The sequence below is a fragment of the Tenebrio molitor genome, chromosome 7 (assembly GCF_963966145.1).
Source record: "Tenebrio molitor chromosome 7, icTenMoli1.1, whole genome shotgun sequence".
Lineage (NCBI taxonomy): Eukaryota > Metazoa > Arthropoda > Insecta > Coleoptera > Tenebrionidae > Tenebrio > Tenebrio molitor.
The window spans coordinates 4,753,596-4,779,941 of record NC_091052.1 but is presented as its reverse complement, the minus strand read 5'-3'; the positions used below and the strand labels follow the sequence as shown (position 1 = coordinate 4,779,941).

At 34.0% G+C, this 26,346-nt stretch overlaps 2 protein-coding genes and 1 long non-coding RNA gene across 9 annotated transcripts in view; 2 read left to right on the top strand and 1 right to left on the bottom strand.

Annotated features, from left to right (window-relative positions):
• The window catches only part of raw, a 38,903-nt gene extending 17,865 nt beyond the window's left edge, over nt 1–21,038 (bottom strand). The window contains exons 1-2 of one of the 7 annotated variants that reach the window (XM_069054757.1): nt 20,870–21,038; nt 18,100–18,235 (exon numbers count right to left, since the gene is read on the bottom strand). In XM_069054757.1, coding sequence (XP_068910858.1) covers nt 18,100–18,137 — 38 coding nt within the window. In that variant the 5' untranslated portion in view covers nt 18,138–18,235; nt 20,870–21,038. Of the gene's footprint in view, nt 1–1,569; nt 2,308–7,783; nt 7,843–13,474; nt 13,676–18,099; nt 18,236–20,869 lie in introns of those variants that run through there. The other 6 variants (XM_069054761.1, XM_069054760.1, XM_069054756.1 and 3 more) reach the window with 6 other exon arrangements.
• Nucleotides 13,048–13,783, top strand: LOC138135843 (uncharacterized). The gene is made up of 2 exons (XR_011161108.1): nt 13,048–13,389; nt 13,435–13,783. It is a non-coding gene; the product is annotated as an uncharacterized lncRNA (long non-coding RNA).
• A 1,775-nt stretch (nt 21,039–22,813) lies between the features above and the next one.
• Nucleotides 22,814–25,064, top strand: LOC138135839 (barH-like 1 homeobox protein). Its single transcript, XM_069054763.1, has 3 exons — nt 22,814–23,272; nt 24,265–24,535; nt 24,590–25,064. Exons 1-3 carry the CDS (start codon nt 23,209–23,211, stop codon nt 24,822–24,824), a joined length of 570 nt encoding a protein of 189 aa, XP_068910864.1. The 5' UTR covers nt 22,814–23,208; the 3' UTR covers nt 24,825–25,064.
• Nucleotides 25,065–26,346: the final 1,282 nt, after the last annotated feature.

Genomic DNA, 26,346 nt, shown 5'->3' with positions numbered 1-26,346 from the left:
ACTATGATAGAGAACTATAGTTAGTTACAACTTCTGTTCAATGTGGTTGCTAAGACGTAAAAGTTTGTTTTTCAATTCCTAATTTACACTTCCGGTGTAACTGAGATTTTGGTGTATAATAATCACCAACGCAGACAAATTCTGGATTGGGTTTTTTCATTTATCTAACGCGTATTGCACATTGCACGCTATTACGCCACAGCAGGAACAAAATCACATATTTGATGGAGCAAATATCGATACGTCGTTATCTATTATTTGGTCAATAATTATTAAAGATAGCTGGCAGATAAAAAAATTCCTCTTTAACAAAGTTCACTTTGTACTGATTTTTATAAATGAGTATTTTTGGAACGAAAGCATCGTCCTGCAACCATTAAAATGCAATCAATTCTCACTGTGGAGCAATTTTTACTGATGACCACGACGGTACTCTCTGACGATCTTGCAACCAGTATTTTCGCAAATATTAAGAGTGTCTAATTATTTAGACCATTAATTAAAATAACGCAGGATTTGCTTTAACAAAGGTGTGGTACACGAATGGCAAACTCGACAATCACGATTTAGACATGACAGCTTTTGTATTAGCACACATAAAAACCTCTACATAATTGAATGGTGAGCGCCTGACTGGTACTCTTCTTTAATTAAATCAATTCACAATAAATCAGACGTCCGTTGAATGTTACGACTCCATGATCTCTGGGAGCGGTTTCGACGAAAAAAAAACGTCTTTATCTGTGGTGCCAAAATCAAATTAAGTTTTAAACCCGCCTCCGTGCAGTTTTTATAGATGGCACATCGGAAAAAAAATGAAGAATTATTTCACCAACTCATATTTATACAATTTTGGGTGGGCTGATGACACCATTGTAATAAATTGTTATTGCATGCAACGGTCGAGTGAATCCGTCATATAAACACATATGCCCAATGTAGACTCAAATAATTACAACCAACCGGAAAATTTGTAAACACCAAGTCGCACTGTTCCTGTTTCCAACATAAACAACCAGTGTGCAATACTAACAATTAAGAGATTTTGTAATTGATTGTCGTAAGATTCCAAATCTGTTGGGTAGATATCATCGATCTGTCAAAAGTATGGCGACAGCGCCATATCTTTGTCACGTGATCTGGTGTATGTGTTTTTAAAATTTCGAAAAACTTAGTCAACTGGGTGAGAAGATGTAACTGGAGACTTAAAAAGGAGTGGACCATTTAGGCATCGACTGTTCGTTGTTTTGATTGGCTACAATTAACATTTCTGACGCTAACCACACTGTAACAAGGAGAACAGAGTTGCGGAAAATCAGTGTCTTGTAACATAATCAGGATAATAATTATGGCGATATGGAGTGTATGAGGTAATAGTTGGTTTAACGAAGCGGCGAGTTGTTCTTTGGCAATAACAAAAACAATGATTATAGTAGCTGTTGGCAAATGAGAATTTAGCTGTTATCAAAGACGTTCATTCATGCATTCGTAGATGTTTCATCAACTGACTATGTTTACACTCGACTCAGCACCCAACCGACTAGCGTCTAGCCCACAATCAGTCCTTACCTTGTAAATCTTCCCGAAAAAATAATTTTCGCCTCGCCGGTGTCGTTGCCATTGTTGATGTTGTTCACGAACGCTGCATTATCGACATTTTGGTTACTACAACGCGTACTTTTGTTGAGATTATTCAAGTGTCTCTGATTTGAGTAGTTCCTCGACGAATTGGGCCTGGCGGTACCGTTGCGGTTATTTTTATTGTTAGTAACGCCGTGATTGCGGCTTTGAAAACGCGCTATTGGATTACGTCCCGAACTGTTTTTCCCGCGTACTTTCAAACGAGTATTTCCCGGTGCCATTACTGCACTTTCCATGTCGCCGGCAGATTTTCCAAAAACGAAATACCCAAAAACGGAACCCAGAATGGCGATTTTTTCTGTTAGAGTGCTGTCCCTGACGGACTCGACATTTTCAAAATTGATTCCTCCGCGTTTCGCATGTACGATTTAAATTTAGTAGTAGTAGACACCAACGTACGTTTAAAAATAATATACTGAAAATATCGGTTGTGATATAGGCACCGGCGTGATTACCAACATTTTGTGGGTGAGGTTTTCATCGGGTATGGCACTAATATTTGTTTGCACTTTTGACATACTCGTTTATTTGTTTTGTGATGTGTTCGGTGGCACGTGCCATTCTTGAAAAAAGAACCGATCAACCAACAGATACGCTCTAGCACAACGCTAACTGACTGACATACAGGAACAGACTGAGAACAGCTACTCAGCTTGCCCCCACCACGTCTGTCGATCGTAGTTTCAATAGTAACTCTTACGTCATCTGTACCCACATATAAACACAACCGATAGATACAATTTGACGTTTAAATGGAAAAGGACTCGCTATTCCAAGAAATTTATCGCGGACTACAGTAGCAACGGTAGCAGTGGGGATGTTCTTCCGCTTACATCTACTCGAAAGTAGCACTCGTGATGCAAGACACGACGTGATTTACTTATTCCACACGGTACATTTCCTCAGGGTTAGTGGCAAACAAACACGAAAAAATCGAAGGATTTTTACAGCTACTGTGCTGCACAGGACGCTGCAAAATTCAAAACAGAAATTTATAAATTATGTCTGTCATAAATGTTGACACAACATTTAAGATATACATATATTTTAAATCCTAAGAAATCTCGACAATATTTATTAGCAAACAGGTAAGGAATCTATTGTTCTCTAGGCACTACCAGAATACAGATATCTTTGAGAATATAATATCTACTCTTCACTTCGTTTTACGTCAAATTAAATGAAACTTTACCATCTATATTTGTTAATGCACTTTTGTTTATCAAATGCTCTCTGATATTTATTTTAAAGAAGATACATAATGTTTGACTCAGGACAACAAAATTATCTATCTAGTAAAGCCAACGTAAAAATTAATGATCAACAAGTTTGAATTTAACATCAGGTAATTTCATTAATTATTATTTACGTCTGTAATGCTTGTTGGCATAAAAAAAAGCATCCCATTGTGACGTGACATATAATTAATTGTTTATTTATTTTTATGATCTTAAGTTTATGAATAAACAAAAAGTTAAGTAATAGCAACAATAACAGAAATACGGAAATGACTACCTTGCGGATTGCACCGCCTCCATCATAAATTTAACTTACTAATGAAGTCGATTATTCACGTAGATTTGTTGAACTTTTAGTTTATTTTACAGGAGGCGGTACGATTCTTGAAAAAAGCATTCCACTGAGTGTATTTTGCACATTCCATAATAACAGTCGGTTCATTCACCAGTAATTTATTTTTCATTCCAAAAACATCCCCAGTGCTTTTCCATTAACATTTAAACAATCAGAATGATCGCAACCATAAACATTTGTTACATTTTATAATCTCGAACTAATGATATGCATTACACTTATTTATCGAATAAACTACTAATGACTACCTTTTTGTGAAAGGTTAACGACATCCTTTAACACAGTAACCAAAACTGCTAAATACTAATTAATCATTTCAACTTACCTGTTTTTATTTAATTTTAGAAAAATTATGAATATAAGTATACTAGTAATCCATTGTGAATTCTCGTTGATTTATTAGGCTGCAATTAATCACACCGGATGCATGTTTTATTCTTTTAATCCATATGGATTTTTACTTTTGCTTAACAAAATTGATAAAAATTTATGCCAACATTAAAAAGGGACACTTTACCTTAAAAATGTAATTCTAAACTGTAACATATTGTGTCATTTGCAAATAATCTTGAAGTGGTGAAGATCTCGAACAATGGTAACTTCTAATACAAACTCAATCAGAACAATTATGCACTTTGCCCCCAGATCTCCAGATCTGCCTTCTATCACAAATAATGATAAGTCAAGGATCTGCAATCGATAAAATTTATCGATAAAGAAAATTGTTGATGCAATTCGTAAGTAGAAGAAAAAAGACCTAACCATTTTATGCATGTTGTAGTTATCATACGTGGGAACTCTTAAATTAACTGATAAAAAGCTCGCGTTGATTGCAATTTCATTTTGCAATAATGCAATAGCCCGATCGAGTAATAAGCAAACAAATAAATCACTCTAAATCTAGGTACACATCAAAACAAAACATTATTGTGTGGTTCATCTTTAAAAAAAGACCACTTCAGCATCACTATCTTGCGAACGCGATAAGCCTTATTCATTCGAGTTATTAATTATTATTACTTGTTTATGTATAATTTTTTTAATTAGCAATTATTATTGTAATTAAGCAGTGTACAACAGAGATACCGTTAAGCTTTTCTCTTTGTTTTTTATCAGATATTTCATCCTCAAAGTGTAATAAATTTGTGAGTAATTTTTTTCAGAAACACAATAACAACACGAGTGTCGAAACATTGTAGTGTAACGGACGCTTCGTGGAAGACAAGAAAAAAGATCATAAACAACAACTACGTAGTTATGACAGTTTGCATGCGAAATCAAGACACAAATTAGACGATTAATGTTTTCTCACGATTACTGTTGATCTCGACACGTCCTTAACAATTACATTAATAAGCGACGTAATAAATTTACGAGTAAAACGTGTTAGGAATTCACGTCTATTTTCCTAATGTCGTCTCATTGTCGTTCATTGCGAGCAAAAAAGAACAGCTGCATTTGTCATTTTTCACGTTGTCGAGATGTTCAAAGTGTAAAAATGATTTGAGATTGCAGCGTTAAAAATCTACTTATGTTAATTCATAATCGTAACTCTAAAGTTGCAGATTAAACATTCTACAGCCCCTGGGCATTAGTCAATGAACATCTACGGTAAGGATAGCTAGTTCACTACAATTTGTATTCAATAAATTGTAAATTATTGGTTATTATAGATGTATAGCTGTGATAGTTTATTGAATTTTGAGAACCCACAATTAGACGTGTCATCAAAAGTAAACATACAATTATTCTGTCATAACTATAAAAAGCCATGATTACTTAAGTAAATACTTAACTAATTGATTGTTGATAGTTCTTATCGTTTGAGTGAAAAGCAATTAAAAAAAAATTGAAATCTAGAAATGTTCAAAAAATTTTTGACTACAATTGAAAACGAGATTGTGACGTTGACGATCGAATTAGGTTAAAAAATAAAACAGCCACCAACGTGTGAACAGGTAAGTGAACTTAAGACCGTGGGCTGCTCCTACATAATTATCGGTGAAAAAAATGAAACATTCCGATTATTATTAACGATCGAGAAACTGATCTAATGCAATCTTTTATGGTCACTTTTAAATATGGACGTCCTCCGCAACATGCAATAATTTTTTTAATTAAGTTCATGACCATGTCATTCCACTAATCTAATACATTAAATTAGCAATTAAAATTTAAAAATATGCAGATGTGGACGGGACATTTTTCGAAAACACGTCAAAAATTGTGGCCTGTCACATTAAATATTCTTTATGAAGCTCACTTGTTTACCTTATATATCATTCCGTTATGATGCGGTGTAGCAAAACATCGTCGTCGAATTTTGAAAAATGCAATTATGTAATAAATGATTCTTTATTTGTTAAATATTAATCATCGAGACGGAAGTGTATCGAAAGAGAAATTTCAGATAAAAAATATGTGTATCTTATTTTGTAATTTGTTTGAAAAATGATGGATTATCTTGAAATCATCCAGTCAGAGACAAATTACAAAATACACACATTTTTGTAATCTTGGTCTATAATCTACATCACAGTCATTGCTAATTTTAAACTGTCTTTGGCCTAAAAAGAAAATTTAGACCACATAAATCATGTATCGAGTTTTTGCGAGTAAATATTTTTCCTTGGCCATTAAAAATTAAAATACATATATTGTAGATATATTGTAAAATAGAAATGTGAATGCTTCTTTAATTAGCTTGTTAGATATCAAATATCAAGGCAATTTGTTTATAGATGAGTTCATCTACTTTATATCTTGTTCCAAGAGATATGTTGCGTGCCATATAAATTAGAACATCATTTTTTATATTTTGTAAAGAACCAATACAGAAAATCTTAGTTAATCCAAAGGAAAATGTGTATGTTGGCCAAGAAATATTACAGATGTTTATAATTTATGTAATACTTTATTAATTAAGTGGCAATTTCTTAACGATTTATGTGCTACAGTATGTTTATGTATTCATTAGAACGATGAATATTTTAAAAATATTAGAAAATTATTCAATGCAAAGAAGTTCCTAGATATATTGTGCCATAATTAGGATGGAATTACGTCGAACTTGCTTATATGTGCAAGTTATCAGAAAAGGTACATCCAAAGAACGCAACAATGAGTCAAACACTGAAAAATAACAATTAACTTTAAATGGTTTCTGAAAAACATTGACTGGTAAAGTAATAGTAGACAAATTATATACATGAAGATGCCATCAAGTGAAATCCTCATCATCTCATCTTCTTTTCTTCGTATCAATTAAGATCAGAAGATTTTAGGCTTTTTTAAATCAGAAACAGTTCCAAACAACAGTATACTTGTAAGCTAAAACTAAATACGTATTTTTTTTTCATGTCTTTATTGTTAGTTTTATTTAACATTTTAATTTCTTCAAAAATGTCTGCAAGATATTGTAAGAATTTACATGAACATTATTCCCGTGGCTATTCTGCCTTATGGTATTATCAGAGTTAAACATTCTTGGGTAAAATTTTTGTAAAAAGCCTAAAAATTGGGATACAATCAGACTAGCAAAAGTATGGTGTGATGCATGGACAAGCACCATCTATTCGCAAAGGGTACACGACAAATCAGACATAATGTTTGTTGTAACTTCGATGCCAGAAGACGTATTTGGCACATTCGCGCAAATGAGCACTCGCTCCTTCGTGGCTCGTGCTTCAAATAATGCACTCATGAGCGAAAAAAGTCTTCTCGCACTCGTAAATAACTATTTTCTCGATAATGTTTTACGATATGGCTGCAATGATATCTCAAGATTTACTTAATCCATTGATTTCCAATTTGGTGTGTAGCTTCATTATGGCTGGTATGAGAATTAAGTAAAAGATTTAAGAGAAAAAAACGAAAAAATCAGTAGTTAATTTTCAAAATGCCTTTATTCTCTCGTTTGTCAATATATGTATTTATTTCTTTCTGGTATCGGCTATGGGTCCATTTATTTTGATTAAGAAATCATGGCATTTGAATTTTTTTGTGCGTACCAAATCCCTTGAACTACCTTAATTATAATTTAACTTGTATGAAAAATAAAAGTATTATATTATGTCAAAACATTAATAAAGTTGTACACCAAAGACCAACAGTAAAAAGTGTCATAGTTTAAAAAAATCCCTGAAAAGGATAAAGTATCCTATCCTAAACTAGAAAACGAAAACGTTGAAGTGACACATTTACCAAATATTTTTCCAACTTCATCTGCGTTGCTGCTGGTAAGCAAGGACCGACTTAATAAATCTGAAACGTCGCAGACAAATGGTAATTCTGAAGAAATTCCACCGTGATCACCTGTGGTTCGTCTAAATTTACGGCGAGCTAACCAGTACTGTTGTATTTAATCATAACTCATTTGCACACTTTTGTCACGAGAGGCGACTTTACACCTTTTCATGATTCAAAAAACTGCATCTGTCACGACACTGACCCGCAAATTAAAAAATAAATAGCACAATTGACAATTTCGAAGCCACGTGAAGCTCGCAATGAGGAAGTTTTATATGGACATTAAGCGAAAGCCACTTACCTACTCACTTTATGCAACAGCATGTCGAAGACAACTTCTTGCATTATGTATCACATCTATTTAAAGCAGATTTTTGAAAATAATTCGCGGTTTCTCCCGATCAAAATCTTGCGTAATTCTGTCGAGTAAACATAGATCTTCGCTAATTTATGCAATGTTTGATCGAGGTATTTGCTTTATCATGGTTGCATTCGGTGCGAGAGGCGGTCGTCGCAACCCGAAAAATTCTAACTCGATCTCTGGTCGAGTTCATGCAGTTGCCGTAAATGGAAGTGGAAATAATTAATTGTGGTTTGTAAACTGTGCAAGATGGCCTTCGCCTTATACCTACTATTATTTCCGACAAGCACGGATTGAATTTATAGACAGTGGTGAGGAACGAGCGTACTAGTCACCTCCAAAGTAAGGTTTGGAACTAATATGGTAATGGAAGGTTGGTAACTTGGATGCTACACTCTTAAACGTAATGTCACGATCGAGACCTTGCTAAGGACAAACGTCCAACCGAATTGCTTCGTTAATTTAAGCACTTTGCATCTCCTTAACCTGGACTCGTTTGATCCTGCGGTCGTTTTATTGATATGCCCTTTCCTTGATCTTTGGACGGAAAACCGACACAATTCTACATGAATCATACCTTTTTTCGTCGCATTGTTTACACACGGTGCAAAAAATTACCATTTCCATAACGCAAAACACCATTCATCGACGACCATTTGTTTCGTATGTACTCGAACAGTCATGGATTAATTGCTATGGTTAAGTAATGCAGTCCTAGCAATGATTTATGACCGCAAAACTCTTTAATTATCATCGACACTTGGCACTATCTGCGTCATACACTCTTGAATCTTGACAAAGATGCGAAGAATGGTCGAATAAAGACTGCTCCAAATCGACACCAACCTTGGCTTAGTTGCGAGTTGCAAGAGCGAAGAAAAAACACCAAATGGCCAGTCATGCCGGTCGTTGCGTTTGGTAGTCACTGATATATTTAGAAGTAAAATGCAAATCTGTGGTCATCGTTCAATAATGTAAATCGGTTGCGTAAACATTTATTAGAAATACTGCGAAATTAACGTTTGTTTTTGTGCTGATCGTTTATTACCTAGGCCTCAAACGCACCTCGACGGTTCCATTGCCAGATTCTTACGTCGAAGTTGAAACGTTCTTCCACGATCATAAGTTAACTCGGCACTAATTAATTTTGCGAAAATCTTAAATTTTTATGGCTTAATCTGGCTACTTTGCTCATGAATATTCATGCGCGAGATTTATTTCTTCCTCTGCAAAAGTGCATTTCGTTTATTCGGTTTGGTAACCTCGAGAAATTATGTAATAGAAGAAAACACGACGACATCTTAATTTAAATATTTCGGTAGCCCAATGACGCGTGGTCTACGTATCAAGTTTCAATTTATTGATTTTGTTTTTGAAAAGAAATTATTTTCACTCTTTGAGACGCCCACGCGTTCATGTAGACGATTTGTCTTCAGAGACTGAAGAATATCTAACGTCTACACTAATGTGGTGATTATCTTTATGTACTCTGAACCACAAAACCTGCAATAAATAATCTTAAACTCGTTTAGAAACCAAACTTTGACACAATTTTGTTAACCGCAGGTTTTCAAACGCCCAACACGTGCTCTTTGTCGGTTTCGCTCGCCAAAAACTCGTTCGTCAAGATGGCGCAATCAAATCAGACGAATCAAGAATGTGCAGATGTATCTTCAGGAATTCTAGCAATACCATGTGCGATATCCGATCCTTCATTTGCATAGTTGTGAGCTGGTCCATAATTTGTGGTTAATAAGAAATGAAATTTATTATTACCATTGACCTTTCTGACCTTTCCAAAGGCTAACAATTATGAACCCGAAGAAGTTTGTAATATTATACGAGTTGTGATTTTCACATCTGGAGATTTGTCGAAATCTTACGGTTATTGTCTCACAGTTGCGAACCTGTTGTTTCTAACGTCAGTGTGCCGCAAGAGTATACATTGGGACCTTTCCTTTGTGAAGGTAACAATGACCCCAATTTTGGGGGTTCCAAAATTTCCGTGCAAACATTAGTGTTTACTGTTTACTCTAAACAATGAAATCAAGTTTGTGGGATGACTACGGCGATGACTTCACAATCTTACACTTGAGCAAATTCTTCGCAAAACGTTATTGTCATCTTAACATTTACACTTGATGTTTTCTCATCGTTCAACACCTGGATGAGTACGTGGTCATTATTCGCACCATGAGAAAAGACAGTTTTTAATGAGTAAAGTTCATTGAACTGCACTTTTTTGGGATAATAAGAGACCACACGAAAGCTTGTTTTAAAAAGAAGCTTTAGAGCTTGGAGTTATGTTATCGAAATCAGTAAAGAGACCACTTACAATTAGTCACTGGGCATTCTTGCAACTCTTCGTCATTGTTTTTGCAACCATCTATCATCGGTTGCCAATTGCTGCTACTTGCAGAAAATTACTTAACGCAAATTATCTCACTGAGCGTATTTTCGTTTTCAAAGTTTTCACTTAAAAATTTTCGACTGTAGAAATTTATTAAAAACATGATTTGCACAATGCGTTACGGGTGCATCACTCCAAGATGTGAATTACTACATATGTAGTTCACTTCACTTTTCTAAATGTAAGTGCAAAATTGCATACGTCATGGTACAGTCAGTAGTTCCATTATAAAATCCTGGTAATTATCGTTAATACATTAGTTAGTTGTTATTCATCTGACAAGCAATTTAACAATTTACTAATTTTGACGCATTAATCAATTAATAACGTGGCATGTAAATGATTTTTTTAACACAACAGAAGATGACGTAGCCCTGACATTGACAGCCATACAAGGCTACGCAAGATTAATATTTATACAACACGATGTAGGCGTATCTTTAACTTTCGTGGCTTTCGTTCATCCAAATTTTCTTGAAATCAAAAGTTCTATTCAATTTTTGAATCTTTGACGATCCATTTTTAATACACTTGTGGATATCGTTCGTTGTTTTTTCGATCGATGGTTGTATTAACGGTTTAGTTTTACGAAACAACGCCCATAGACATTACTACAAAAATTACCATCGGCTTTCACAGCCTACTGCGACACGTCTACGCGACCATACATCAGCGCCTACAGGTGAGGTAATTGACGTAGCCCAACAGTCTAGCGTCTACGACGTTGGTAGCACTGAATACTGCAACAGTTTCCGGGAAAAATCAGATGAAGTGAAAATTGCAGATATAAATAGTCATCACGTAATTTGAGATGGAGTGGAATTTCCACATATGGAGAAAAAATCACCATATTCATAAGAGATAAAAAAAACTGAAAATGACAAAATAATGACATTTAATATTTCATTTCTGAATAGAAGATGGTCGTGCTGAATCACTCACGACCATCGATGGGGTATGACCTAAGAATATGATGGAAATCGTTCATCAACCAAACCCAAATGGAAATTCGTGGGTCACTCACCTGCATGCCCACATTTTTTACGACTCATGAGTGAACCGATTTGAAATGAAAATTTCCATAGCGTGCCCACATCGACCATAAATATCATTTACTAACTATAATAATAATTGGGCAAACTCTAAAATGGCTTGCACGCAACTAAATTTATCAGTGGTGTCATCGTCATTATAAAACAGCATCTGTAATTGAATTGTAAATGATGTAATTGACAATTCAATAAGTGTCCTGTTTGCACATAACATCTTCGGCCAAAAATCAACAGTGCGCTATTTCTGAAAGCTGTGCAAGACTGTTATTTACTCAACTTATGACAGGAGTGATAATTTGAAGAACTGTATTGGAATTTGTAATTTATACTAAAAAAAGAAAAATAATTGTGGGAGTCCGACGCCAGTTATTATTTTAATAAAGTCGAAGAATTAAAACCACATCCTTCAATTCGCGGTAGTTTAATTTTGGGTAATAATGATGATTCGTACGTCAAACTTCGTCATATTTAATAATTACGACTCCGAATATGAAGCTTCAATTTGTTAAACGCACCCTTTTCAAGTAAACACGATAATTATTGTCTCTAAAACAAAGAAATATGAGTCAGGGTTTACTGTTATGACTCAACGGGATTCTTTATGATCTATTTTACCCCATTTCGTTAAACAAGTGACCATTAACGTGATTATCTACATTTTGTACATTTTTTAAGATGTTCCTGTATTTACGAAAATTGTTGCGAAATCCAGAGATTAATGGTGTGTTAACAAGAGAACAAATGACCATCGAACAAAAAAAAAGATGTAACACAAACTCATGTTTTTCTTTAATGGAATACCTGCATAATTTTACATACTTAAAAAGAATTTCTAATGGCGATTACAGCAGTATAGCACGTCGAGTATCATTTACAATCAATGGAAATTAGAGTTTACTCATGATGGAGTTATTTTAATTAGTTGATGGGTGACATGGCATTTCATCGAATCAGGATCCTGAATTGACGGGCGAATATAAAATGAGCAAACTACTTAGTCCTTAAAAAATCCTGTTTATGCTGACCAAACCGCAAATAAAATACTATTTTATACCTTGCCATGATGTAAACAATACATATAAATAAAGTAGAGAAATTAATGTAACAAAGTTGCCTAGAACTGGTGAAATGATTGTTGCTTTGTTTGGTTCATTTTAGTCAATAATATAATTTAATTTCAAATTTGATGTTCAAGGAAGCAACGGTAAAAGTGGAATACTACTACTAATGCGAATAAGTTTACAATTTATTGCATAAGAAATATGTTATATCTAAAAATAAAATGACCATAAAATTGTAGTCATCGAAAGTTCTAAAATGAAGGCTGAAAGTGAAAATGATTTGCGACAGCTGGAAAAATAATGAAGTGAATATCTATTTCACGATTAATTTAATTAAATAATTTTAATTGCCAGATATTAGATAAATTTTATTTCGCCGAGCGGTCACAATTTTCATAAATTTAAAAAACACAGGTTTTTAAATTGACAATGGCAAATCTCTAGGATGACGTCATCCAGATGTGAAAGTGACATCTATCAGAAGAGCGTGCAAATCGCGCCAAATTTGTTCACAGTAGAATTAACGAGTTTTTAATTAATTACAAAAGAATCACTGAACGTGAAATAACACTCATTAATTCCCATTAAATTTATTCTATTTTGAATAAATTACTCTAGTATTCCTCGCAAATATTTTAACATGACGTCATTACTACTTTAGTCCTGTGCAGGTAGCATCGATGATTCCTTAAATGTCATTCCATATTTCAAATGTACCGTTTGACAGACAAAATTTTCACTTTGTTCCTCTATTTATGGTCAACCCGACCAAATTTGTTGCGATATCTAGTACACATCAACGAATACAAAAGAGAAGAAAAATGTACAAAGTGAGACAATACGAAAATAGGTAAAGCCACAAAAAACTGATTTCGCGCCTTGCATTCGGAGCATTTTCAACACTACATGACGGCCTAAGGTTATTGGATAACTGTATAATTATAAACAAACGAATAGCCAGACATAATAAAGAAGCAAAACCGTTTTGACGTCCGCAAAGATGAACTCCGTAAATTTCGAAAGGTAAACAAATTTCACGACAACCACTATTTATTATTATTATTGTAGTTGCAGTTTTCTAAATGTAAAAATTACGACTGGTATTTACCTTTCGGAGTCATCTCCGTTTGAGGACGCCAGCTTTGAAGTGGAGCTTTGGACAAAGTTCACAAAAGACGAGTTGAAAGCACGAAAAATCACCGGCACTGTTTGTTTATTTCCTTAGATCGTTCAGATCCTCCCACATCGTGTTTAAAACGCAAAGTTTGTAACGGGAGGTCAGTCCTGCGGACAGTAGGACAATGTATTGCTTCGAAAAGCGAACTGAAACTGATCCTTCCAGCGACAGGTGAAGTTCGATCGAACCGGGGCCGCACAACGTGAATAAGCCGCTGAAATAAACGGAATTCTGCAAATAGACGGCTAATTAATTTATAATTACGATATTGTTCTGCAATATTTTTCCGAGCAACGCGTTCCGAGAAGAAAACGAATGATGACTCGCGTCGATTTCGAAGGCAAACGATTTGTCGAAGGCGACGACAGTTTAATCCAATTGTCCGATAGTGTCCTTCAATGGTGATGGAATTCCGGCGAACAGCTGATGTGCCCTCGGGCGGCCATTTCGTGCTATCACACCGGCATTTATCAGTAACTTTAATGATACATTCGAAGTTCTCGAATTTCCACTCACTGAAACCCGTTTCAGTTTCACAATGCTTCGCATTAGATGATTCACGCTTGCTACAACAGAATGAAGAGTTTCTTCACCTGAACTTCGCCAAATAACACACATAATTAGCAAACGGTTAATTAGGTACCTGACACGAAATTTCTGCGCTTTAAAAAGAAATGATTCGCGCTTTTACTCGCCGATTGTTTTTTTTTCCGAGTGTTGCATTGGAAAATTTGCGTTTTTTCTGGTAAAATTCTACACATCATCTAATGATGTATTTCCTTTTCTTTCTGTCAGATGTGAGCAACGGTGGTATTTTTAGAAAATGATTAGTACTACAGCTTCCAATTAAGTTCATTAACATTTTGTTTAGAATAATAATTCGGGTGAAAACTCCAACTCGAAACGAGGAAAGATGTTTGGCAATCGCGTCCAACTCCTGAAATACATCGAAACATGTCCCATTTTTCATCGCGACCTCTATGAAATTTTATTTGAAAGTCTTACGTAATTTTTATTTTATTGTGACCACAAAAATAATTACATTGTCTGCGTGCTCTGTTAGTAAACACATTTCTTAAACTCAAATTTATTTTTAACTACTGTTTAAAGTTGCACAATTTATCGTTACCCTTTATCAATAATTACAATCAATTGCTATCGCTACACAAAAGAAATGAATTTATGACAGTTGATCAATGTCCATGCAACATCGCTGGATTAATCCGCACCTCCTGTCAGATTTAGATAATGATTGTCTCTTTCTCGTCTCGTATTGGGTCTAATCTATATTTTTTTGTACCGATAGGTTTACATTTAAACTCTTGAGCTGAGCTGTTCTCGTTCCAACCGGAAATCTCAATGAAAAAAGAATAAATTCTGAACAATTGGCGTTTCCTGTTTTTCACTTTTTCATCGAAGTTTATGAACGCAATAATTGCAAATCTAAATATAAAACGCGTCTTTAAGTAATGTTTAAAATTAACTCATCCGATAGGCTATCATGTGAGGTTATCGAAGACGTTGAACTTCGACACGGGCTGAAAGGAACATGTTTATTAACAAATTATGCTCAAAATTAAACGGACGTATTAGCGGTGTGGTCCCATCATGGACAGCCTTAAAGTATTAATCCTGCTGACATCGGCAATTTTAGTGTTAAGTGAAAACTGCGTCCGCAACAAGACAAATATCAGCGTGACAGTGTACCAAAACATCGACAGTGCTGGTGAAAACTTCACGGTAGAGGGTCCGGTCGAGTACAAAAAGGACATCTTTCATTTGCTGATAGAGAACGAAACGTTGCCAAATCTGTGCAGAAATTTCTTTTCGATCCAGAACGAATTGTCCATATTGCAAATCGTCAACAGCAGCGTCCAAGAAATCCAAGCTGGCGCCTTCAACGTGACCCCGACTTTGGCTCTGCTCAGAATCGTCCTGAACCCCGTCTCGACGATCAGGAAAAATATTTTCAACGACATCAAAGTGAAGGAAATCGATTTGTCACAGAATTTCATCACCGCGATTGATACGGAAGCCTTCGATAACAACACTCATTTGGAAATTGTGAAGCTGAACAACAATCAAATCAAAGAAATCAACCCGAATTGGTTCGTCAACAGCCCAAAAGTGTACAAGCTGAGTGTCGTTTACAATGATATCAAGACCATTCCGGCGGAAGCTTTCAAAAACATGGACCAAAACAGACCCTTGAAGTTGAGACTTTCGGCCAACAGGATCACCGAAATCAATCCTGACGCATTCAACAGCCACCACACTATCCAACTGTTGAGAATCAACGGCAACAAGTTGACCGCTCTTCCCGAAAACATTTTCATCAACAGGACCATCAGAAATCTGCAAGTTAACATGAATCTCCTCCAGTGTTTCCCTGACGTTATGTTCGAGAGTGGAATTAACACTTTGATGTTCGTGGACAACATTTCTTTCGAGTGTGCCTGTTTGACAAAAGTCAGGAAGTTTGCAGAAGAGAACAACTTGGAAGTTGTGTATCCTTCAATCATCTGCGAGGACCGAGTCAGAGAAGTGAATATCGTTTTTAGTTACAACAAGACCTACGAGATACCCTTGTTACCACCAACTAGTGACGTCGATGTTGACGTCAAGCCTGAGCAACAAACATAAATAAGTGGTGCAATATTTACGGGGTTTTAATTATTGTTGACAATTATATTACTCATCCAGTTTCTCAGAACAACTTTGTACATATAATAATGCATAATTCATAATTAAATTCTATAAAACTAAGTGATATTTGTTTTTATTACTGACTACTTAAATTTTACATTTGACTAACACTTTCCTGACATTAATTCTGACTTATTGTTTGTGAATATTTTACGCGAATGAATTTTCCAATGAATGCGACGTACACGTGTAGATGTTGGCGTTGTAACCATTATCAAAAAAGGTCACTGGGTCATGCTTTTAAATTTTGTTTGGATTTAAAATGCTGGAAGAACAACACAAACTTGATATAATTAACCTTTGAATTGCGAAAATACAACATGGCAAACATAAAAGTCTACCTACTTGGATGTATGACACGGTGAATATCTAAAATTGTAAAAAAAAATTAAGTGTTTAATCGTGTCGAAGTTGATACTAATGTAAGGCTGAGTTTGCTTAGCAAAGAAATGAGTAATTTTGTTTAAATTCGTCCGATTAAACTGGCCTGCACAAACTGAAATTCAGATTCAATTTGAGTAGTTTGTTGTTGTTAAAACAGTCGACTCTTACATTGAGGTTAAGATTGAGATTGTTGTCAAAGTGACTTAATTTTGAATTAAATGACAACAAAAAAGTCTTTGAAAAATTTTAGGCCCTTTTTCCCGAAAAATATGAACATTTGTATAAGGCATTATTGGCTCAATCGTTACCTATTGTGGCGCTCTACCACTGGTTAAAATATCTCCACAACTTTTAAAGCCACCCTGTATATAAAAAAGGGATGAATTAGTTTTATGAAATTTAAATTTTAAACTTTGAAAATATCAGAAAAAATGTCTATTACAATAGATTTATTACAATTTAAAAAATGGGAAAAATTAAAAGCGATTGTCTTTTGTTTTTGGCAACAATCATTCGACTTCGTGAAAGCGTGATAAGGAGAAACTTCATTAATGTCACATTAATGACCCTTAGCAAAAGTTATTACATGCATAAAGCAAAATATTCCATTGTTGACATAATTTTAGTATGGCAACTTACCTGAGCAGTGAGTTCATAAAAAATAATTAAGAAATAACAGATCGGTTGTATTTGATAAAAATAAAAGTGAGTTGTATTTACAAGGAAAAATTGTAAAGAAGATCAATGAAAAGGAAGAATAATAAACAGCTGGGATGAAAATAAAATAAGATTTTTGATGTCAGATACTCGTATTAGCAAACACGGAAAGTTTCGTTAGCACCACAGACAAAAACATAGGCATCATATTTTATTTTAAATATGGTCGGAAAACTTGCCTTTTATGTGACGCAAAAAACCGCAATCAATCTACCTTCATGTATTGCGAGCCGCACATTGACCACATCAACCGTCGCCGATGCCTTCTAACAGGAACAATACAGGACTGTACACTTGATGCAGACCATCAATTAAAGTCATTTCTATTTCAAAACGTGATCTAAATTGAACATAATAAATGTCTCATTTAGTATTCATCCAGTGTGAAACTTAATTGCGATTATAGGTAATTACAAATTCTGTGAACGGCGAAAGGAAGTCATCCACAAAAATTACGTCAAGGATTTAACTGCGCAGTGGGGAAGAAAAGCGTCCGGCTCCGATGAATTATCAACGATAGAATGCCTCCAAAGACACTAACAGACACTTAAGCCGCATTCCCACAGCACTTAAAAACAGTGAAGTCACACACCGGCGACCTTTCAATCTAATAAAACAATTAACTGACGCTTTAATTTAATAGAGGGCATAACAGTTCATACATCATCACAAGTCACAAGTCATTCACTTGACGAAGCAATTGGATTCGAATCTTTACCGGAGAATTCTTTCAAACGATTTTCACCTACCTTGTGAACGGCCCAATAGGGGGTGGCAGACCTGTCATGAGGGCATGTGGCTGTGGTCCTTCTGCCAATTTCACCGAAACGTCAACCTGCCAGTCGACTGACTTGCAGCAGGTTACTCTTGTTCCTCATAGCTGACCTAATAAAAAAATCATGTGGCAAAAATGACTTTCAAGAATCAAATTATCTCATTTGCAACGGAGCAGAGACTACCACGAAACAGACAAATGTCCAAAGCGTATAAAACACTTCTTGGAAAGGGTTTAGTAGGTGGGTTCAAAACGAGTATCCAGTCATAAGATTTTACGTTTTGATTAGGTCGACGTTCAGAAGTCATCTTTTACTATTCGCGACCTCAACTATACCCACTATGGCAAATTTTTAAAATCGTCTTCACGGGTCTTTGACCTACGTATTTTTGATAAGGTGTGGTCTAGAACAATGCCTTCGCAATCATAACAGCTAATCGGTTCGTTCAATCATTTCTTCTTCTAATTTAATTTTAATGATTTATTGCCTTTGTTTTCCGCCTGAACTGGGTTAAGTCATGTTAATTAATTGGAAAGATGATAGGCGGCAATAAATTCAGATTTTTTGATATCAAATCAGACGTCGTGCAACGAAAAAGAGATAAACACGCATGCACTGTCACATTGAAACCGTTTAATTTCAACTCCTAATTTTGTAACTTTGAAGAATTTCCTCTTTCAGTTTAAACACAACGAAACTGAATAAAAATCGAACATTTGAGACGTCATTCTTTATAGATTTTACAATGTTACTTGTCGTGCTTTTGTTGCTGTTGCATGTTGTAATTTCTATTTTAGGTTAACCACTAGTTGATAAACGACAATTGACGTAAATCGACTGCCGTATCGCGTACTTTCTTCTCCAAGAGCAATATTCACATTTTTAAAAGTATTCGAAAATCTGTTGGAAAGTATTCACATCATAAAGCAACTAGAAAAAATTATAATAAGCTAGTCTAATAAATCCAGTACGGGAGTGGCTTTGAAATACATTTGCAAAAAAATATTTTCAAAATATTTAAAGCAAAATTGAAACAATTTTGAAGAGCTTTAATTTTTATTTAAGTGCCCATATGCTTTCTATGTTTAATTAATATTTAATTTGCTTCATGCCTTTCGAAACTATTCGGTACACAATAGATCTATTAAAGTAAATTGAATCATTCTCTAGTGGAGATATCAAAATACACTACAGTGCACGTAATTCATTTCAACAGGTTGTTGATCAATGTCGCTATATTAGGAGTATATTGGGGCTAATTAAAAATGATTTCACTAAAATTTAAATGTAAATCATGAATAGGCATTTTTTTATTAATTACCTATCTATTCAATGGCACTAAAACCTTCAGATTTAAAATCGTTAGATTGAGAGATGTTATTGACAACTAACAAAAAAAAATTACACAAAAACCAATTATAGCATCACTAAGAACTAATCGTATTTAAAAGAGAATAGAGACAATAGTTGATAATATAAGTTTATATAAAAAACATGTTTTTAAAATTACCTTATGAACCGAATCAGTGATGATGCAGTTTTTCAAACTGTAATCAGTCAGTACCATATTAATTATTGTTTTCAATATATTATTGAAGTGTTTAGATAGCACTTGAGAAATAATAAAAAATATTAAGCCACATATCAAAGATAAAAATATCTAGAATGTAAATATGACACTTGAGATCCTTAAAAGTGTAAATTCCTTACAAGATACATCGATAATGTCTTTTATATCTCGATTGAATAAAAAATATTAGATAAAATGACATCATCCCAGAGTACCATAAATAAGTCTGAATGCGTTGCTTTGGATAAATGCATCATTGTTATTAATAAAGTAAAGTACAATTTAGAAAATCGTTATCAGTTCACAAACATTATAAACGTCATTTTACTTTCTAGACCAATTAGAAAAATACATTTGTTCAGAAAGAATAAATAGGAACAATTTACTATTTTTAAAAACCTTATCTTCAATGTTAGTACTACATAATTATCGAAACAGTACCATCAGTGAAGATAAGTCTAAAAGGTTTTTTTGCTGCGCTTAAGTGAAACTGAAACTTAGAGAGTGAAACACTTGTTTTATGTCCGACCTAACATTTACATGTGCCCATTAGAATTTTTTGCAATATTTCAGAAATATAACGGTGTAAAAATTGTCACAAATCGCCTACAACGCTCGTCCAACGCTATAGAAAGTGTGCTCGTTACATTCTTAATATGGACCTGCGAATTTTAATAATCTGCCTACACTGAAACGTAATCAGTTATGTATTTTAGTAGGTGCTAACTGAGCACCATTGGTACGATAGACGGAAAATCGCAAGTGCGCAAAATTGTGACCTTCAGTTTGAAATTTAGGAGGCAATTTTGAAAATTTCAACAAAAAGACCCATCGGACGTTGTCTAAATATCAAAGATGTCACATGCACCTCAGTGCACTAGTATAAATCGTGATAACGATAAAAACTGTTTAGATACATATGTGTACATGAAAAATTATGTTAGGTAAAGGAGAAGAGTAAAATCAGCTGATTTTTGTTGAAACACGAGGCTCATTTAGTGTTTTTGTGTTGACAATAGAATGTCAGTTTCAGTTAAGAATAAATGTTTTTGAAATATGTACAACTGTCAAGATAACATAGTTCTAGATGTTTTAATATTATTAATTTCTAATACCACAAACATTAAACATTTAAATTAATAAATAATAAAAAGGAATTAAGCTTTAACCTACCTGACAAGCAATAACTGCAGCTAATAATTCAAATTAATCACTTCATTCACAGGTAGATGAAAGGAGAAGTCTTACAAAAAACAATAATAAATATGAGTCATGTTTATAAATACACCGCTACTTATAAACTTCATTACGAACTTTTTTTGTTTTTACATTAAAGACTACTAAGTTAGATGGCGGTTTGTGCAATTCTTTTTGGAACAATTGTTTAAATATTGTATTATTACGATGCCACTGCTACTGTAATGCAGGTTTTACATTGTAAATATTACATTTCAGTTTTAGCCGATCGATATTTTACACTGTTTTCGGCGCCGAGGCGCCATCTACATTTCTGTTGGTTAACTGCGAGGCGGATCCGGACGTACGGAGATCTGTAATTTGGATATTTCGTACTTGCAGGACCCGCCGTTGTTCCAAAATCCTGCTGTTTTCGAGTTTCTTCGTTTACAATTCTAGCTTCAGTTTTGAAAATTACGGTTTATTGATAAAAATGAAATGTTAGGGGTTACCCGAGTAACTTTTTCCATTTTTCGATTTTGTTTCATTTATCTGTATTTGGAAATTTTTTAATATTTTTCAATAGATGGTGAATATAAATAAAAAATATAATTTTTTTTTATCATAAAAACAGTAGGTAATCTTATTAGAAATTGGATTTTGTAAAAAAATATTAAATTATGGTGGAGGTGCCGGGACAGTTATTCAGTCATAATAAAGCATAAATAAAACCACTTTTTATTTCCAGTTATTCAACGCTATTTATTTTAAAGTTTTTAATAAGGTCTAATGCAGTTATTCCAATATTTCTCATTAACATAAAACAAAATATTTAATGTTTCTATACCTTGAATCCGTTTAATTGTTATTTCTTATTGGAAACAAGCCTTTATGTGTGATGAAACTCAAAAGTTTATTGTTAGAGACTTGTTTTAAAATCACTGGAAACAATGTTGAAATTTTAAAAGTATTTAAGGATAATAAGGTCCTGTTTTTATTTAATGTTTATTTCATTTTCGACTAAAAGTACAAATTAGCAAACGTGTTTAGCAAAGGATCAGAAACTTATTTGCGAATTTTCCAAAAAAAAAGGATGTATTACTTGTCGCTAACCAAATAAAAAGTACCGCAAAATCCCCTACATTTAACATTTATTTCTGTGGATTTCGATTCCAAAAAATTCATCGTAACATTATCAGGGTTTGTATGTCTTATCAGTTTGTAAAGAAAATTATTTAATTAAAAGTTAGTCATCTTGTTGAATAAATGGAAACTGCTTTGCTTTGAAAAAGGTAGAAATTTTGTTTAATTTGTGGCTGATAATAAAACTCTTTTTTTACAATTCAGAAGAAACTAATTCTTTAAATAAAGTGTAATTAGAACTTATTGCCACTCTTTCAGAAGAAAATATGAAAAATCAATTCCTAAAATTAGTACATAATTGAATAAACCTTGAATTTCATTCAACGGAAATTTTGAAGAAATCAAAATCTGAAAACTCTTTTTTTCAAATTATTTTGGCATTAAACTTATCAATAGTAGACTTTTAACAATATCAATAAAATGCTACACATGTTTTCAAACAAATACTTTATGGAATCAAGAATAGAGGTATTGCTAGGAAGAACTCGAAAATCGACAAAGAAAATAAAAGTGCATTGGCCCATGGTAAGCCATATTTTATATTTTTTACTTTGACGATTAGCTGGTACATACTCGTACCTACACTTTTTCTTTATATATTATTGATTATAATATAAATTCTTACATGACTTTTATTTTTGAGTAACATATTTACATTTGACTTCTGTAACATTTTGTACTGTTGTACGAGTATAGTATTTTTTATTGTCAATTTAAAAAATATATGTTCGGGTTTTATTACACTTAAAAAAATGATCTTGAACCCGTTTAGTAATTTTTCTCTTTGAGGGACGATTTAATAAGAAAATAAGAATAACAACTTAAAGTTCCGCTTTAATTTCAAACATGTCCACAATCTAGTAAAAATTATTGCTTAAATTTAAATGACAAAGAACATTCGTCATTTTAACACCCGTCTGATCCTTTAATTTAATCGCAGTAACTCTGAATTTTCACCATGGGGGTGGAGCTTAGTAATACGAAGGGTGGAGCTAAAGGTTACAGGGGTGATGCTTATTAGGGATGCTGTGAGGTTTACACCGCTTATATCTTAACTTGTCATTTATCATCACATCACTGTCAACGTAAATCCAACACGACAAATACACACATTTCCGGTATTTAAATAAAACATTTAGCACATTATTTCTAAAAAATTTAACAATGTGAAAGTGAAGTTGCAACAGTGGAACATGCAGGAGCATAAATCATTTCTAATAAGAGACCTTTTAGGAGACGTATTAAGCTCTAATGAAGGTAAATGATTTCATTTATTATCCTAGGCAATTAATTTTATTTGTTGCTACCGTACGTAATGTGGTGGTAATTAAGTAATAGAGAAGACATCTCAGGTTTTCTTGACCTTAACCGTCTACATTATTCACATGTGAATATTCAACTTTTTTAATATACCGGATCAAAAATTAAAAGGTGAAGGCAAAGGTTAGCTCAGTATTACCTAATAGGTGCGAGAATGACATCAACATCGCAGTAAAATATCAACAAAAATATCGCAAGACCAGTTTAATTTTACTTTGTTATTAATTTAACGAGACTGTCACTTGCACCTTTCAAACAAATGTGACAATTTATTTCAACATTAAACCAGTTTTCGATGGAATTCTTGGTAAATGGACCCCGAATATGTCGCGTTTCTAAATTTTTATTCAAAAATAAAAGCTAATTAAAAAAACAAATTAATAATTTATAACTAAGAGATAAAAGTCATATTTATGTTGACACTTCTATCTAATGAAGCATGAAAAGATTTATAATGTATATTAATGGAAAACATCTTTTTGCTCGAGTCGAGTATTTATTGCCGCTACTTTTACAACATAATCCTTTTTGATTTGCCTTCTAATGTAAAATGGTGAAACTGCACTGTCCGTATAATTAGGCCTACAATGCTTTTTTAATTCTAATTTAATTGCTTTCGTGCAGTAGAATGAATGTTTGAGAGGAGAACCTTGAGTGGAAATGCAACCCCCGGCATTAATTAAGCTCCGATCCTCCACCACTCCAAGCTCATTTTTACGCAAACCCACGAAGAGATTCTCCAATTAGACCCCTGTTGTCTTATATGCGTTTTGAGCAGTTTATTTCCCTTGTTAATGAATAAACTGCTTTGTATCCGGCTAGTGCCCCCGGGTGAAAGAAGTCCAAGTCACATTCTAAGTGTTTCCACCCCTTTGAGCAATCCCACTCTCAACAAAAAATTATCGTCTCATCAACCTGCAAATTTCCAGCATCAGAAGACCACGAAACTTCTGGCCATCTCGAGTGCGACGCCGAGCGGGGAATCTACCCCTCGTCGGTAGGCGGGCCGGAAAATTCGTCGGAGGCGGCGAAGGGACGGAAACCACGCCGAAGACGGACTGCGTTCACGCATGCGCAACTCGCCTACTTGGAACGAAAATTCCGGTGCCAGAAGTATCTGTCGGTGGCGGACCGGAGCGACGTAGCCGATGCTCTCAACCTGTCGGAAACACAAGTCAAGACGTGGTACCAGAACCGGAGGTGGACATTTCCGATTCTCGGAATTACAATTTTCACAAATCTATGTTTTGCTAGGACGAAGTGGAAAAGGCAGAATCAGCTCAGATTGGAACAACTAAGACATCAAGCATCCGTTGAAAAAGAGTTGATGAATGCGGGAAATCTACGAGGTTCTGCCGCCGATCCCACACCTTGTTGTCAACCTGCGGGGATACCGCGATACGGGGCTCAGTCGCCGTGCAGTTTTTTGACCACAGCGGCGGCGGCAATTTTTCATAATGTCACTTATGTGCACGGCTGTCAGCTTTAAATTCTTCTCGTTAAGATACCACGTAGTACAGTTAGATTTATATTACTTAATTTGTTTTTCAGCTAAATTTAAATTTCTCAGAAGCAGTACATATTTCAAATTTATTTCAGCCATGTTTGTGGAATCTTATCAATGTTTTTGTAATATACATATGTTTATACACACGAAGTGTATATTTTTGTTGTCAAATTAAAATGAGTTTGTAAATAATCCTACTTATTGAAGTTTGAAATTGCTTAATGGCGTTATCACATATTGTTCTTTATTATAAATTTAAGACAACAATATGTATATAATTATTGCAATTAGTTATTTATTTATCTATTTATTTATTTATTTATATGGTGTAAATGTGAAGTAAAGGTTATTTCTGTTATGAAAAATATAAATTTTCAATTTTCACCTACATTCTTAATTGAACTTTTTTTTACAGAAAATATTACAGTACTTATTACAAATTTCCGCTCGACCTTCTTTCAGTAAAATTTCATTGCCATGTCAATAAAAAAGATGAACCAGAAAGAAATTTATAGTAGAAAGTTGTGACTTTTTTTGAAGCATTGCACATTCAATTAATTCTAAAAAAAGATAGATTCAAAAAATACATATTTATATTAGATAGAGGTGCATTCGACAACTCTAACGGATCTACAGGATCTAAACGTGATTCCTTCAATCCAGATTCCAAACACCAAACTATCAAAAGCAAAGAGAAATGAATGAATGAGGTAACGTGTGTTCAAAAAATGTGTGGTCAAGTGGTTTGGTGCTTGCTTTTGTTTCCGTTGACGTATCGCGAAGCTTCATCAACTGTCAAATATTTCGTGATACTGGAAGTGTAGGACGAAACAATGGAAGTGGATAACCATCTTTACGTATTTCAGAAACCGTTGAAAGAAATGGAGAGATAATATAAAATGAAGCGAAAAATTCTATTTGTCATTTATCACAATAAATGAGGGTAGGAACAAATTGAGGTTATGTATGTGAAGGAGTTGTCGATTAAAAAGATGACCTACGTTTGGAAAAGACAGAAAACTATGACCTGTTTGTGCACAAATTTATTTGAACATTCGTTCTATCAGGACAACGCTTAAAACAGCTGTATCTCAAAAAATTGTATCAACCTTTCTACTCGCTCGATCATACCCATAGGGCCAGTTTATAGAAAGAAAATTAAATATTTAATTCGAATTAAATTTTAATGCGCGATTAACCCATGAATCCGAAACTTTGATTGGTTCAATCTGATCACGTGTTCAGTTAATCTCGCATTTGATTACGATTAACTTAATTTCGCTTCTGTAAACTGGCCTCTAGTGTTTATTCCAAAAATTAAAAAAGCAGTACTCAAAGCAAAGCCATCATGGATTCATAATTTTAAAATAGCCACATTAACTTTGGAAATGTATTATGGGTTGCATTTTCAATTCCGTCGGGCTCATTATCCTAAAGTTTTGCTTGTATTTCAAGGGAAAAAATAAACGACGCTTTTTTAATTAATTTTTATTTGTTCTAGTTT